Below are 16128 nucleotides of genomic sequence, written 5' to 3' on the forward strand. Positions count from 1 at the left end.
AAGAACTAAACCTTTTAATTTACAAACTGTTTATCTACCAAATTAAAACATAAAGTTTCGAAAAGACGCCAACTCGGTGGGCACACACCTTAAAACGCAAAGGTGTGAGAACTGAGCCAATCCGTAATGGGCCTGTTAGAAATCCCGCGGGAAGGACGAGTCGGCCAATTTTCGCGAGATTTTGGTACTTTTTCCTTCTTCCTCTGTCTCGCAGGAACACGATTAATCTCGCGATCTTTGGGAAGTTCCGTTGGGGAAGATGGCGGCGGCCGCGAGCACCCTTCTCTTCTTGCCGCCGGGGACTTCAGACTGAGCCTTCCCCGGAAGAGTAGGGGCCGCTGGTGCGCTGCTTCCCCGGAGCTCAGGCCTACTTGGTTCCCCTCTTAGAGCTGGGGAAAGGCTTACCCTCCTGTGGCCGCCCCAAGACCTCACCGCTGTCAGGATGAAGGCTCAGGGGGAAATCGAGGGTGAGTGACTGGGGGGAGGGGGGAATGGGAGGAGGCGGGGCACAAGTGTGGGGAGCCAATCTCTGAGAGGAGGTGCGGACCCACGCCCCTCCAGGGCCACTTTGCACGGAACTGGATCCAGGTGGAATGTGCATTTTAGATTCTGTGTCTTAGCGATGATGGAGCGCCGACTCTGAGGTGGTCTCCCTTCCCCCTTCTGTGAAAGGTTTTCTGCACGGCCAGGGACGAGTAGTTGAGCCGCGGGGTAGCTTAATCTGGTGGGACACCAGGAGAGTGAAACGGAAACTTGTTTACTCTTTGTGCCAGGAACGGTATCTGAATATGACATTAGAGACAGTAATACAGAGCAATGTGTCAGAGTAATGAAGGGTGTCTTAGCGTGAGTGACACGGTTAGGTCTTTATGATAAGAAAAGCTAGCAGTTAGTTCCTTGGAATGTCAGTGTTCAAGTCCTGTGTTGTGTATTTAAAAACGGCTCTTTTAATCGTGCTTGAGTGGTGGCTTTTTGTTGTTTTGTTTGAGACAGGGTTTCTCTGTGTAATAGTCCTCGCTGTCCTGGAACTCACTGTGTAGACCAGGCTGGCCTCGAACTCACAGAGATCCACTTGCCTCTGCCTCCCGGGTGCTAGTGGCCCGGTTTGAATAGTGGCCCTAAAGAGAGATTGGAAGAATGTGTTCAGAACTATAAACTGGCAGGAACAATTCCCAAACCAATTTCCCAGAGGGCAGATAACGGAAGAAATTGAATCTTTTTCGTTTTGAGACAAGGTCTTCCCGTGTAGCCCGGGTTAGCCTTCAACTCAGGACAATCTTTCTGCCTCAACCTCCCAAGTACCAGCTTACAAACCTATACCATCACGGTCAGCTAAGAGGTTTGTTTGTTTGTTTGTTTTGGGTTTTTGTTTACTTTTGTTTTTTGACTCAGTTTCTCTCTGTAGCTCTGGCTGTCCTGGAACTTGATCTGTAGACCAGGCTGGCTTCGAACTCAAGAGATCTTAAAGGTGTGCTCCACCACCGCCCGGCCAGGTCAGCTAAGAGTTCGAATTTTGATTTAGATCCTTTCTTCACTACCTTAACTCAACTGGTTTATCCAAAGTGAAGTCATGACATTTGTAGGAAAAGAGAAGCAAAATAAACCATACTTAGACAAATACCACATTTTCTCTCTTATGAGGAGTCTAGATTTAAGTATGTGTCTGTGTGTGTTGATTGTGAAAATACAGAACCATGTGAGGAGATTTATTTTATTTTATATCAAGACAGGGCTTCTCCATGTAGCCCTGGCTGTCTTGGAACTGTTCTGTAGACCATGCTGGTCTCAAACTCACAGAGATCCACCTGCCTCTCTTTCCCGAGTGCTGGGATTAAAGGTGAGTGCCACCACTGCCCAGCATGAGGAGGAGCTCTTAAGGGAAGAAGGGTTAATGGAATATGACATGAAAGTGGAAGGCAGGGCTGTTGGGAGGTTGGGGCATTGATGGAGTCAGAGAGGAAGAAGAATTAGACAAAGGGTAATGTCCTATATGAATATGAATGCCAAAATGATCCCCATTACTTTGTATGCTAACTTAAAAATGACTTAGGGACTGGGGATGTAGATCAATGGTTATAGCAAGAGCGTTCTTCCTGGGTTCAATCCCCTGCACCAAAATAAAAGGAGAAAAAGGGGAAGCAACAATAAGTATGCCCAAAAATTAATGGAGTCCGTGTTTTCATACTGAAAACTATGTTTTTGTTTTTTTTCAAATTGTGCTCAAAACACTATTCCAGGTATTGCATGTGTATCTCTGTGATTAGAAGTTTTTTTTTGTTTTTTTCTAGTTCCATTTCAACATTTGAACAGAACCTGGGCCCAGCATGCCTGTAATCTCACTTATGAGACGGTAGAGGCAGCAAGAGCAGGACTTGAAGACTGTCCTCTGCTGCTCAGCAGGTCCAAGGCTAACTAGGCTGTATGAGACCTCCTGGTGGGGGAGGGGCTGGAGAGAGAATTTAGTCAGATGGCACAGTGCTTCTTGTGCAAAGGAGACTCGAGTGTGAGCTGCAGTACTAGGGAGGATGAGACAGACAGGTCTTGGAGCTCATGCAGTGAGCCTAATAATCAGTGAGCTCCCGGTCCCAGGAGAGACCCTCCCTTCCCCCCAAAAATGGTGTCTGTTTATAGTGGCACACATCCATAGGAGGTGCTGAAGGAAAGGAGACAGGAGGAGGATGCTCTGGGCCAAAACTCAAGCTTGGGAGTAGCTCGTGTTTATAATCCCAGCACTTTGGAGATAGATGTAGGAGCATCAGAAGTTCAAGGTCATCCCCCACATTTATTTATTTGGGGGTGAGGCTGTCTGCCACAGGTGAATGTGAGGATCAGAGGACAACTTGCAGGAGTCAATTATCCATCCACTGGATTCTGGGGATTGAACTCAGGTTGTCTTGTTTGGCAACAGGTGCGTTAACTCACATGGAGCCATCTTGTCAGCCCTCAAGGTCATTCTCAGCTAGATAGACCTGGAGGTCAGCCTGGGCCATGAGACACTATATCAAAAAGGAAAAAAGGGGCGAGAGGGGTTGAAGATGATGGCTGAGTGATTAAGAGCCCTCACTGCTCTTGACGTAGGTCCAGGGTTCTGTTCCCAGAACCCACATACCCTAGTTCTAGGGGTCCCGGTGCCATCTTCTAGCCTCCTGAGTAATGAACAGACATGGTACACATGAATGCAAAAAATTCACACATAACATAAGTAATTTAAAAAAAGTGTATTTCATGTATATGGTTGTTTTGTCTTAATGTATTTCTGGTTACCAAGAGCATACCTGGTGCCCTTGGAGGCCAGAAGAGGACATCATATCCTCTGGGACTGGAATTACATATGATAGTGAGCAGCCATGTGGGTGCTCGGATCCTCTGAAAGAGCAGCTAGTGCTCTTAAAAGGATAGGTTGGGCATTGTGAAACACTGCTTTGATCCCAGTACTCAAGAGACAGAGGCGGTGGATCTCTACGTCTTCAAAGCCAGACTGTTTAAACCCTGTCTAAAACCAAACCAAACAACAAAACACTTCTATCTGGGCTGGGAAGATCCTTGGCCTCATGATAAAAGACAAGGACAGCCTGGAGCAAGTTGTCCTCTGACCTTCACAGGCACTGTGGTAGGTTCATACCTGTACTCACATTTATACGGTGTATGCAGACATCCAGACACAAATAACAAAAAAAGTTTTTGTTACTAGTAGTATTTTAAATGTTTGTTTTACGTATGTGAGTGTTTTGCTTGCATGTATGTCTATGCACAGCATGTGTGCCTGGTCCCTGTGGAGACCAGAGGAGGGTGTCAGATCCTTTGGAACTGGAGTTAGAGATGTTTGTGAGCTGCTGTATGGATGCTAGGAATCTAACCAGGTCCTCTGGAAGAGCAACTAGTGCTCTTAACTACTGAGCCATTTTTCTAGCTCCTTGGTTTTTATTGTTTAAGATAGAGTCCTACTATGTAGGCTAGGCTGTTCTTGACATTGCAAAGATATGACTGCTTCTGTCTCCTGAGTGCTAGGATAGAAAGTGTACATCACTACACCTGGCATAGAAATTGAAAGCTATTTTCTGAGCTGGACATAGTATATAACTAGTCACAGCTATCCAGGAGGCTAGGGCAGGAGGATTGTTGGGGCCTAAGTCTTCAAGGCCAACAAAATGGATAACATAGTAAGACCCAGTCTCTTAGGAAAATAAGTTAGAAAACTGTGTGTGTGTATGAATGAGTACATTTGAGACATGGTCTTCCTCTGTAGCTCAGGCTGGCCTTGAATTCACAAACCTCCTCCCTCAGTCTCTACAGTGCTGGCATTGAAGATGTGGCAACCATCTAGCTTTCTTTGTGTTTTGGAGTAAATGATATTAAAAATATTTTGGCAGTTCCTAAGAGAAGTACAAGGCTTCTTTGTAAGAGAAATGGTGGAAAGTCTTGATATCAGAGTGTCTAATGATGTTTTCTGCTTTACATTATAGAGTCGGAAAAGCTGAGTAAGATGAGTTCCCTCTTGGAACGGCTCCATGCAAAATTTAACCAAAATAGACCTTGGAGTGAAACCATTAAGCTTGTTCGTCAAGTCATGGTGAGAATTGTGACTAAATGGGTAAAATACTAAGAGAATTGTTTAATAAACTAGCCTTTTTGTGTCTAATTGTTACTAGTTACAATGCTGTATCCTCACTTACTCATAGAATAGCTGTATCCATGGTGGGTATTGATTTCAGGGGCCAATTTAGGAAGGAAATGCTTGAATTCCCATATCTACAGGGGATTCATTCTAGGACTCCTCACAGATCCTAAAATCCATGAGTCCTTAAATTCCTTGTTTTAAAAGGCATTGTCAGCCAGGCATAGTGGCACGTTTTTTATCTCAGCACTTGGTTGCAGAGGCAGGCAAATGTCTGTGAGTTTGAGGCCAGCCTGGTCAACAGAGTGAGTTACAGGACAGCCAGGGCTCACAGAGAAACCCTGTCTTAATAAACCAAAAAAAGACAAAAAGCAAAAAAACTAAAAAAAAAAAAAAAGACATTTTCCTTGCACATTATAAACATTCTCCTGAACACTTTAAGCAAATCTCTATATTACTTACAGTAGTTAAAACGGTACAAATAACATGTAAATATTTGTTATGCTGTGGTGTTCACTGTCAGTATAGAGAAATATTTTTTCTAGTTCAGAAGCAGAATCTTATGTATCTCTCTCTGGCCTTGAACTTGCTTCGGTAAGGCATGTGCCCAAACTGGCTTTGAACTTGTTTCAAAGCTTTGTTTCAAAGCTCAGGCAGGCTTTGCACACAAATCCTCCTGCTTCAGCTTCCCAAGTAACCTGTATCATGGTCCTTGTGAGTCAGGGTCTTCTATGTGGCTTAGGTTGGCCTTGAACTTGGTGTATAGCTGCGGCAGTCTGGCCTTTGCTTCCCAGGTGCCGAGAGTACAGAGAAGTACCACCACCCCTGTGCTATTCACGTTTTCTTTGATCTGTCTGAAATAGGGTCTCATTTATTTTTTGTGGGTTTTTTGATTTTCTTAACTCTTGTTTGGTACCCATTCACTGTTCATGTTTTTCCCTATGGTATTATTACTTCCCTCTGAGTCATAAGCAGTGTAGTGATACTTGAAATACCTAAGTGGAAGGCAGGGCACTGGAAAAGTATGGTAGCTGTGTGCTACGTGTTCATTAGTATTACTTAGTGATAGTCAGAGAACAGTGATAGGTTTTGGGATTGTTTCACTTATGTTTTAACTGTTCTGTATATAAATTAGGCTTTAATGAGACTATTCCCTTCTCCCCACCAAAGTTCACTTAAGTTCCAGGTAAGGCTAGTTTATTACCATTAATCTGACCAATCATCAGACTATCACTAGTGGAAGAACTAAGTTCATTAGTAAAGAACTGTATTTTAGCGGTAAGGGGTGTAATTAATTCAGTGGTGAACATTTGCCTAGTATGTATGAGGTACATAGATCATTCACTAGTAACAGAGGATAAATGAACCAAAACCAAACCCCTGTATTTCAGACTTGATTGCAGTACTTTACCAGTGTGACTTTGAGTAAATTATATAATCTCTGTGAATTTCTGTTTTCTCATGGAAGCATATAATGCTGGTTTGCTATTCCAAGTTTTTGTTTCTTGTTTTGATTTTGTATGTGTGTGTGTGTGTGTGTTTTGTCTGTATGTATATCTGGGCCAGAAGAGGGCATCAGATCCCCTGGTACTCGAGTTACAGATAGTTGTGAGTCACCATGCTGGGAATCAAATCTGGGTCCTCTGTAAGAGCAGTCAGTTCTCTTAACTGTTGAGACATCTCTCCAGCTCCTGGTTTGCTTTTCCACGTGATTTTGTTGTAAGGATCATACGAGCTCTAGCAGACAGGTGAGGGTGACCTTGAAATGACCTTTAGCCCACATCCTCCTACCTCTGAGTGTTGAGATTAGAGGCAAAGGCCACCATGACCAGTTACTGCCTTGAATTGAACCTGGGTCCTCTCAAAGAGCAGCCAGTGTTCTTAACTGCTAAGCCATCTCTCCAGCCCTTGTTTTGTTTTTTGACACAGGGTCTTAGTATATGGCCTTGGCCGTCTTGGAAACCTCCTGTGTAGACCCATCTGGCCTTAAACTCATAGAGATCCTCTTGGGATTAAAGGCATTTGTCACCACACCTGGTGATGATGTCACTTTGTAGGAGCTAGATCTCATTAATAACATTTAGGTTCTTAACAATTTTTTTCCTGAAAGCTTAGCCTATATTAGATACTAGAATACATTTTTTTTTTACTATTACATATGAGTATGGATATATTCATTTATATGAACTTTTCTTCCTTTGGGTAGGTGGACAGGAATAGCAGGTTGATGGTGTACACCTCTAATCTCAGTACAATGGCCATTCTAGGCTATAGGAGGAGTTCCAGACCCTAAAATACTTTGAGTTGTGATGGCCCAGAAGGTAAAGGGGCTTGCTGCCAAGAGTGATGGCCTGAATTTGGTACCCAGAACCCATATGGTGGAAGGACAGAACCAACTCCTAGACATTGTACTCTGACCTCCACGTGTGTCCACACGACTGTTTGTCTCATACACACAGATAAATTAATGTTAGAAAATACATCCCTGGTGCTGGGCAGTGTTGACCCACACCTTTAATCCCAGCACTTTAACCCCGGGAAGTCAGAGGCAGGTGGATCTCTGAGTTTGAGGCCAGCCTGGTCAACAGATTGAGTTCCAGGACCACCAAGAGAAACCTTGACTTGAAAAACTACCCAAAAAAAAGAAAAGAAAAGAAAATACTCCCCTCCAAAAAGAGTTCTCAGAAGTGGAGGCTGGAGGATCAGAAGTTCAAGGTCATTCTTTGCTACATAGTAAGAAGCAAAGCCTGCCTGGGCTAGAAACTTTGTCTCAAAAGAAAAGAAAGAATCTGTAGTCTATTTTCAGTTTGTAACTTCCTACTAGGATAAGGGTGTTTAACTGAAGGGTTGGTTTAATCATTTTGTGATTTGATACAGGAGAAGAGGGTCGTAATGAGTTCTGGAGGGCATCAGCATTTGGTCAGCTGTTTGGAGACATTGCAGAAGGCTCTCAAAGGTTTGTACACACCTTTGAAATATATTGATTTTACTAAAACTCACATAAAGGAGGATTTGAGGGGATAGCTAACTTCCAAACTTAAATAAAAATATAAATTAATTTTCTATATTGAATGTTGCTTTTATTTTCATTTATGGAGTTGAAATGAGCTTGTTTCTGATTTTTTTCTTTTGGTTTTTTGAGACAGGGTTTCTCTGTGTAGCTTTGCACCTGTCCTGGATCTCACTCTGTAGACCAGGCTGGCCTCGAACTCACAGAGATCCGCCCGGCTCTGCCTCCCGAGTGCTGGGACTAAAGGCGTGCGTCACCTCCTCCCGGCTTTAACTTTATTTTATTTTATTATTATTATTATTATTATTTCTTGGTTTTTCGAGACAGGGTTTCTCTGTGTAGCTTTGCGCCTTTCCTGGAACTCACTTGGTAGTCCAGGCTGGCCTCGAACTCACAGAGATCCGCCTGCCTCTGCCTCCCGAGTGCTGGGATTAAAGGCGTGCGCCACCATGGCCCGGCTTATTTTTTAATAATAATGATTGGCTGGTATATACAAAGCCATCTGTACTGGGGCCAGGGATGAATAATAATATATATATCCATGCTACCTTTTTGTTTTACTTTTTTTTTTTTTTTAAAGATTTATTTTATTTATTATGTATGCAGTGTTCCGCCTGCATGTGTCTTTGCAGGCCAGAAGAGGGCACCAGATCTCATTACAGATGGTTGTGAGCCACCATGCGGTTGCTGGGAATTGAACTCGGGACCTCTGGAAGAGCAGTCAGTGCTCTTAACCACTGAGCCATCTCTCCAGCCCTTGTTTTACTTTTTAATTTGCTTAGATTTATCTATTTTATGTGAATGTTTTATCCTTTTGTATGTATGTACCATGTGACTACAGTGCCAGTGGGTCAGAAGAGGGCATCAGATCCCCAGGAACTGGTATTCCAGATGGTTGAGAACCAGCATGTGGGTGCTGGGAACTGAACCTTGGTCTTCTGCAAGAGCAACAAGTGCTCTTAACTGCTGAGTCATCTCTCCAGCCCCTCCCCACTCCCTTTTTAGACATGGTTGCTTGTAATCCAGGCAGGTTGAAAAGTCTTTATGTAGCCAAAGATGACCTTGAACTCCTGATCACCTTTGCTTCACCCTCCTAAGTGTTGACACTATAGGCTTGTACTATAATGCCTGACCTCCACTGCACTTTTGATTATTCATTCATCTGTTTATAGACACTTGGATTGATTTCATCTTTATTTATTTTGTTTTGTGCTGGAAGTTAAAACCGGGACCTTACATATGCTAGGCATGCATTCGTACTGAGCTACAGCCTCTAGCTCTCCATCATTGATTTTTACGAATAATGCTGTGAGAATTATTTCTTTGTTGTTTGGGGGAGCTACCACTTGAACTAAGGGTAGTTCAGAGTATATGTATGCAAGTAAGCTGTCTGCAAGTACAGTGTGTCCTGAGCCAACCATTTGGGGTTTTGGTGATAGAAGTAGAATCTAAGACATCATAAATGCTGTGTGTTCTACCACTAAGAAACATCCTTGACTCTCTTTATGTTGGTTTTCATATTTATCTTCCTCATTCCAGCATTAATAGATAGCCTAGCTTCATGAGTATTGCTAGGAGTAGAGGTACACCATGATGCCTGGCTTTGTGTTACTTTCATATGGTTTCTATAAGTTAAAGATACCTTGACCCAAATAAGGAGTAATAAAGAAGGAGGATGCTGGGCAGTGATTGCACAAGCCTTTAATCCCAGAACTCGGGAGGCAGAGGCAGGTGGATCTCTGAGTTCAAGTCCAACCTGGTCTACAAAGCGAGTTCAAGGGCTGCACAGATAAACTCTGTCTTGAAAAACCAAAACAACAAAAAAAAGGACAAAGATGAGTAGCGTTTCTGGGTTGGGTTTGTGGTAATTGTTGTTAAGGCAGAGTCTGATAGACCAGTCTGACTTGGAACTTATATAATGCAGCGCAGGAATGGGATAACAGATGTGTATCTTCATGCCTGGTGTTCATGTTTGTCTGTTTTGTGTTTTGAGACAGGGTTTCACTATATAGCTAAAGCTGGCCTTGATCCTGATCCTCCTCCCTCTGTCCCCCAAGTGTTAGTTATATTTGGTCTCATGATTTTTCTTTCTTTTTTTGGTTTTTTTTTTTTAAAACAGGGTTTCTCTGTGTCTCTTTGGCTGTAAACCAGGCTGGCCTCCTGAGTGCTGGGATTAAAGCCATGAGCCCCTACCACCTGGATTAAGTAGATCTTAATATTGGTTACTTTCCATACTTCTGTTTAAAAATACTTAAGCAATTTAAGGAACGAAGGTTTGAATTTCTTTTTTTTTTTTTCCTTAGAGGTAAAGGGTAATGTTGTAGTCCATCATGGTGGGGAAGGCATGGCAGCCCACGTTAGGCAGCTGGTCACAATGCCTCTACAATCATACAGTGGGTGCTGGTGTTCAGCTCACTGTTCCCGTTGTCCTGTTCGGTCTAGGACCCCTAACAATAGGATTGTGCCACCTGTATTCAGAGTGAGTCTTAGCTCCTCAGTTAAACCTCTTCAGAAACACCTCTGAGCTGCAGAGATGGCTCAATGGTTAAAGCACTGATTGTTCTTCTAGAAAATCTGAGTTGGATTCCCAGCACCCACATAGTAGCTCAAAACCATTTGTAACTCCAGTTCCAGGGGATCTGATGCCCTCTTCTGGACTCTGTGGCTACCCATATATATAAAATAAAAAAAAAACAAACATCCTCAAAAACACACAGAGCCAGATGGTGGTGGCACACCCCTTTAATCCCATCACTGAGGAGGCAGAGGCAAATGGATCTTTGAGTTCAAGGCCAGCCTGGTCTACAGAGTGAGTTCCAGTACAGCCAGGACTACACAGAGAAACACTGTCTCCAAAACCAAACAAAACTCAATGGACAGCAGTATGTCTCTTTGGACTTCTAAATCCAGTCCAGTTGACAATGAAGATTAAGCATCATAATCAGTGTGCTCTTACCACTTATTTACCTTGTCACCATATTACCATGTCACCTGATTACTAGGTCACAGCTAAACATGGTGCAGATTATACACATCTGAACGTCTGAACTATGGAATAATGTTTAAGGGTTTGGAAGGAAGGATATACTTGTTGATTTGGAATATTCTTTATGAATTCCTTTTCTCCTCTCCCCGTCTTTTCATAGTAACATCTTTGCCAGCAATGACTGATCGTTTGGAATCAATAGCCAGACAGAATGGGTATGTAACCTAATCTGTGGGCAGAAATGTTCAACGCAGTGCTAATTTTGGGTAGCATTATTAGGTGTCTTCTGTTAATTTTTGTTTTGATTTGTTCCTGCTAGACTGGGCTCTCATCTCAGTGCCAGTGGCACTGAGTGCTACATCACGTCAGATATGTTCTATGTGGAGGTGCAGTTAGATCCTGCAGGACAGCTGTGCGATGTGAAAGTGGCTCACCATGGGGAGAATCCTGTGGTATGTGTCTATTTCACTGGAACCTCTGGGGTGTACTTCGGTACATAATTAAAAATGAATTGTTGGACGTCTGTATAGCTTGGCTTTTAGGTTTTTGTTTTGTTTTGTTTTTGTGAGCTATTGTAGAGATGATGTGATAGGCTACATTGGTAGTGTTAGGATAAAGTTTAGAGTATTGAGTCCTCTGCCATCACCATTTCAAATACCAAACTAGAGCTTGGGGTGAATGAGCAATAGTTGCTCAAGACACAGAAACAGCCTTTCATTTCAGTTCCTTTTAAAAGCGATTATAATAAAGACAGATAATATGAAAAATCCTGCAATAAAAGTGGATGTAAAATGTGTATAATTAAGCAGTTTTATTTAGATTCCAGGGATGATGTGAAGAGAGATCTTAATGTTTTAAACAAACTACTTTAAAAATAACTCCTTTATAAATGATTCCATATATTTGATTTTTCATATCCCACCCCAAATTCATGGTACACATGTAGAAAGAAAAGGCTTTTTGATGGCAGTGAGTAAAGTGCTTCCTGCATAAGCATGAGGACCTGAGTTCAGACCCTTAGCACCCGAGTGAAGGGTGTAGTTATCATCCCAGTGCTGGGGCTTCTGGGATTGAGACAGGCAGGTCCTGGAGGCTTGCTGGCCAGCTAGCCTCATGGAAATATCAAGTTCCAGGGGAAGCTCCAGATCAGCAGGAGACCTGCTCTCAAAACATATGAAGGAGAGTGATAGAGGATGACAATGGATCTCTCTCTCTCTCTCTCTCTCTCTCTCTTTCTCTCTCTCTCTCTCTCTCTCTCTCTCTCTCTCTCTCTCTCTCTCTCTCACACACACACACACACACACACACACACACAACTTTTGATATCTTGATGTAAGGGCTTTCTGTAGTTTTAATATTTTTATTTTAAAGCATATGTTATTAATAGAGAACTTTTTTTTCAATCCTGTTAATTTAGTTTAATGCTATAACATAATTTCTTTGATTTCAGAGCTGTCCAGAGCTTGTACAGCAGTTAAGGTAAGCAGATAATATTGGTCTATTTTTTTTGCACTGATAGATAATCTTGTTCTTTCTTTGGAGGGAAATGGATTGACAGGGTCTTGCTTTAGAGTCCAGTCTGGCCTGGAACTCTGCATCATCGTTCCTCAACTTCCTGAATAGTATAAGTGTCTGTACTCTTGCTGTTCTTTATAGCTTGGGACTTGTGGATTTATTTTCTTGATGAGCATTTCTCAGTCTGTTCCTGTTTGTGTTTAGAATTGAGGTAATATGACTTTGTTGGTTTGTTTGAGATTGGATCTCATGTAGCCAGGGCTGACATCAGTACTCACTGTATACTGGACGATGATCTTCAACTCCTGATCCTTCTGCTGCTGCCTCCACCTCTTGTTTTGTTTTTTTCTTTTTTTTTTTGTTTGTTTGGTTTGGTTTGGTTTGTTTTTGCTTTTTCGCGACAAAGTTTCTCTGTGTAACCGTGGCTGTCCTAGAAGTAATTCTGTAGACCAGGCTGGCCTCAAACTCATAAAGATCCACCTACCTCTGCCTCCCAAGTACTGGGATCAAATGTGTGTGCCACCACCGCCTGGCCCTGCCTCTCCATCTTAAATGTTAGGCTTAGAGGCATGTCCCATTGCTCCGAGGTCTTTTTAAGGTAGGGTCTCACCATGTAGCCGAGACTGGCCTTAAATTTACTGTATAGTCCAGGTTGGCCTTGAACTTTAATTTTTTTTTAACATTATTATTAGTGTTGTTGTTTGTTTGGTTTTCTTTGAGACAGGGTTTCACTGTGTAGCTCTGGCTGTCATGCAACTCACTCTGTATATCTGACTGACTTCAAACTCACAGGGATCTGCCTGTTTCTGACCTCCTAAGTGCTGCAATTAAAAGTGTGCACTAGACCTGGCCTTTATTTACATTTTTTTGTGTGCTAGGTATTGAATTCAAGGTCTTGGACAAACACTTTACCACTGAATTACCTTCCCATCTAAAGCTTTGAACTTCTGATCCTCCTGAACTTTCTTGTCTCAGTTTCTAGATGCTCAGCTCATAAGCATACTCCCTCGCACCTAGCCTTGAGTCAGGATGACTTTTATCCCTGTGTTCAGAGTTACACAACCTCATCATTATAGATAATTTTGTGCCTTTTTTCTTTCTTTTTTGAGGCAGGTGTTCTAGCCCTCCCTGGCCTAGAATTCTCTTTGTAGACCAGGTTGGCCTCAAACTCACACAGAGATCCACCTGCCTCTGTCTTTGGAGCGCCTTTGATTAAAGGCATGTACCAGTAGGCCTGGCTGTGTGTTTGTTTTTTTGAGACATTGTCTTAGATAGTCCATGCTGGACTCACATTCACTATGTAGCTAGGGTAATCTGTTTGTTTGTTTGTGAGACAGGGTTTCTCTGTGTAACAGCCCTGCCTGACCTGGATTTCACTCTGTAAACCAGGCTGGCCTGGAACTCACTGAGATCCACCTGCCTCTGCCTCCCAAGTGCTGGGATTAAGGCGTGAGCCACCACCGCCTGGCTAGCTAGGGTAATCTTGAACTGTTGATCTCATACTTCTTCCTTCTAAGCACTGAGATCACAGGTATGCACTACCTGCCCAGCTTTACTGATATTTCTTTGCTCAAGTGAATTACTTGGTACATTATAGAGCATTTAACAGCATCCCTGGCCTCTTTCCTTGTAGTTGCCAACGATAACTCACTCAATTATGATAATCAAAATTATTTGTATGAGCTGAAGATGTAGCTTAGTGGTGGGGCATTTATCTAGTTTATAAGACCTTAGGGGTTCAATTTCTTTCAGCACCACAAAAATTAAACCAAACTATGTATCTACACACACTTTTGTATATGTGTATATATGTATTCTTGTATATTTTGTGTATACACACACACACGCGCGCGCACACACTCACACATATACACATTGTCAAATGTTCCACAGGACAAAAGCTGGGTAAGAAGTACTAATGGAATGGTAGGAATTCTTTGTGGATAAAAATGAATAGAATGGTAGGCACGGTGGCACACGCCTTTAATCCCAGCACTAGGGAGGCAGACAGATCTTTCAGTCTAAGACCAGCCTGATCTACAGAGCAAGGAGTTCTAAGGACAGCCAAGGCTACACAGAGAAACCCTGTCTCAATGCCCTCCCCCCTCCTCCCAGTTCCCCACTCCCATGCTGGGATTAAAGGTGTTTGCCAACATGCCTGTCTGTCTTTCTTTCTTTTCTTTTCCTTCTTTCTTTCTTCCTTATTTATTTATGTATGTATGTATGTATTATTTATTTATTTATTTATTTTTGCTTTCTTCATCATTTTGAGACCTCAGCTCATGGGATGGTGCTACCCACATCTTAGGATGGGTCTTGCCACTTTAGTTGACCTAGATAATTCCTTACAGATGTGCCCAGAGTCTTGTTTCCCTGGTGATTCTAAACCCCATCAAATTTAAAATTTAAGATTACGCATCCCAGAGCCCTACCATTGAATCTGAAAATACTTGAGAATCATAAATATCACCTTGAAAACAACTTTTTCACTTCAGAGAGAAATGAAAGAGAAAGCTGTATTATAATCTGTCACAATAAAAGTAGTAGGCTTGACAACAGTCTTTTATCTGTTGGTGGCTTTTCCTACTACCTTGATTTTTCCCTTTGAATTGAGTGGGATTCCCATGTTTAAATTTAAACCCAGACTTAAGACTTTCTGGTAATTTGAGGCAGTTTAGTTTTGTTGTGAACATAAGGGAATGCTCAGATAGCTATGGATGGCTTAGAAAGAGTTGTAACTTTGGGGGAGTAGGTTTTATAGTCAGGTTTCTATATTAGTAGTTTATTGTTATTTATGGTCAAATAGACCAGACTCGAACCTTTATCTGTCTGTCTGTCTATCTATCTATCTATCTATCTATCTATCTATCTATCTATCTATTTAGAGACAGGGTTTCTCTATGTAGTTTTGGTGCCTGTCCTGGATCTTGCTCTGTAGACCAGGCTGGCCTCAAACTCAGAGATCTGCCTGGTTCTGCCTCCCAAGTGCTGGGATTAAAGACTTATGCCACCACCATCCGGCTGTATTTTTTTTTAATGTGCTTTAGTGTTTTGCCATGGGTTTCAGGTCCCCTGGAACTGGAGTTACAAATAGTTGCCGGGCAGTGGTGGCGCATGCCTTTAATCCTAGCACTTGGGAGGCAGACCCAGGCAGATCTCTGTGAGTTCGAGGCCAGCCTGGTCTACAAAGCAGTTCCAGGACAGCCAGGGCTACACAGAGAAACCCTGTCTTGAAAAAGCAAAAAAAAAAAAAAAAGAAAAGAAAAAGAAGAAATTATTCAAATGAGCTTTTGTGTATTGGAACTAAGATCAACACATAGTAAAGTGTGGAAAAAGGGAAAAAAGTTACCGATTTTCTACCACTTCCTGTTTTTCAGTCCTTTTTTTGTTTGTTTGTTTTGTTTTTTCGAGACAGGATTTTTCTGTGCAGTTTTGGTGTCTGTACTGGATCTCGCTCTGTAGACCAGGCTGGCCTCGAACTCACAGAGATCTACCAGTCTCTGGCTCCTATGTGCTGGGATTAAAGGCGTGCGCCACCGATGCCCGGCTAGTCCTTTTTTTTTTTTTTTAAATAAAATTTTAAGCCTGAATATTGGGATAAAAAAACCAATCATTACACCAGTATAATCTTTATTCTGTGGCTCTAGACCTAGTCTTTTTTTTTTTCTTCTTTCCTCAACTTCCCCTTTGAGATTAAGTCTTGCTCTGTATCCCAGGTTGGTCTCTCACAATCCTCCTGCCTCAGATTCTCAAGTGTTAGTAGGAATACACCACTAAGCCCTTCTACCTTTTGACTTAAATTTTAAAAAATATTTATTCATTTATATATATGAGTGATGTCTGCCTGCATGCCAGGAGACGTTATCAGATCCTATTATAGATGCTAGGTGGGTGCTGGGAATTGAACTCAGGTCCTCTGGAAGAGCTGCCAGTGCTCTTAACTACTGATGCATCTCTCCAGCCCTCTTGTTTTCGGGTTTTTGTTTTGTTTTTTTAACATTG

At 42.3% G+C, this 16128-nt stretch overlaps 1 protein-coding gene across 1 annotated transcript in view; it reads left to right on the forward strand.

The window, feature by feature from the left end:
- The first annotated feature begins 232 nt into the window (after positions 1-232).
- Positions 233-16128, forward strand: part of Med1 (mediator complex subunit 1) — a 34385-nt gene continuing 18489 nt past the window's right edge. Inside the window, 6 exon segments of the mRNA XM_052758981.1 lie at positions 233-467; positions 4464-4570; positions 7493-7571; positions 10772-10826; positions 10931-11063; positions 12062-12090. Coding sequence (XP_052614941.1) covers positions 443-467; positions 4464-4570; positions 7493-7571; positions 10772-10826; positions 10931-11063; positions 12062-12090 — 428 coding nt within the window. The 5' untranslated portion in view covers positions 233-442.

This window comes from Peromyscus californicus, unplaced genomic scaffold, assembly GCF_007827085.1.
Source record: "Peromyscus californicus insignis strain IS unplaced genomic scaffold, ASM782708v3 Scaffold_3__1_contigs__length_106647218, whole genome shotgun sequence".
Taxonomy (NCBI): domain Eukaryota; kingdom Metazoa; phylum Chordata; class Mammalia; order Rodentia; family Cricetidae; genus Peromyscus; species Peromyscus californicus.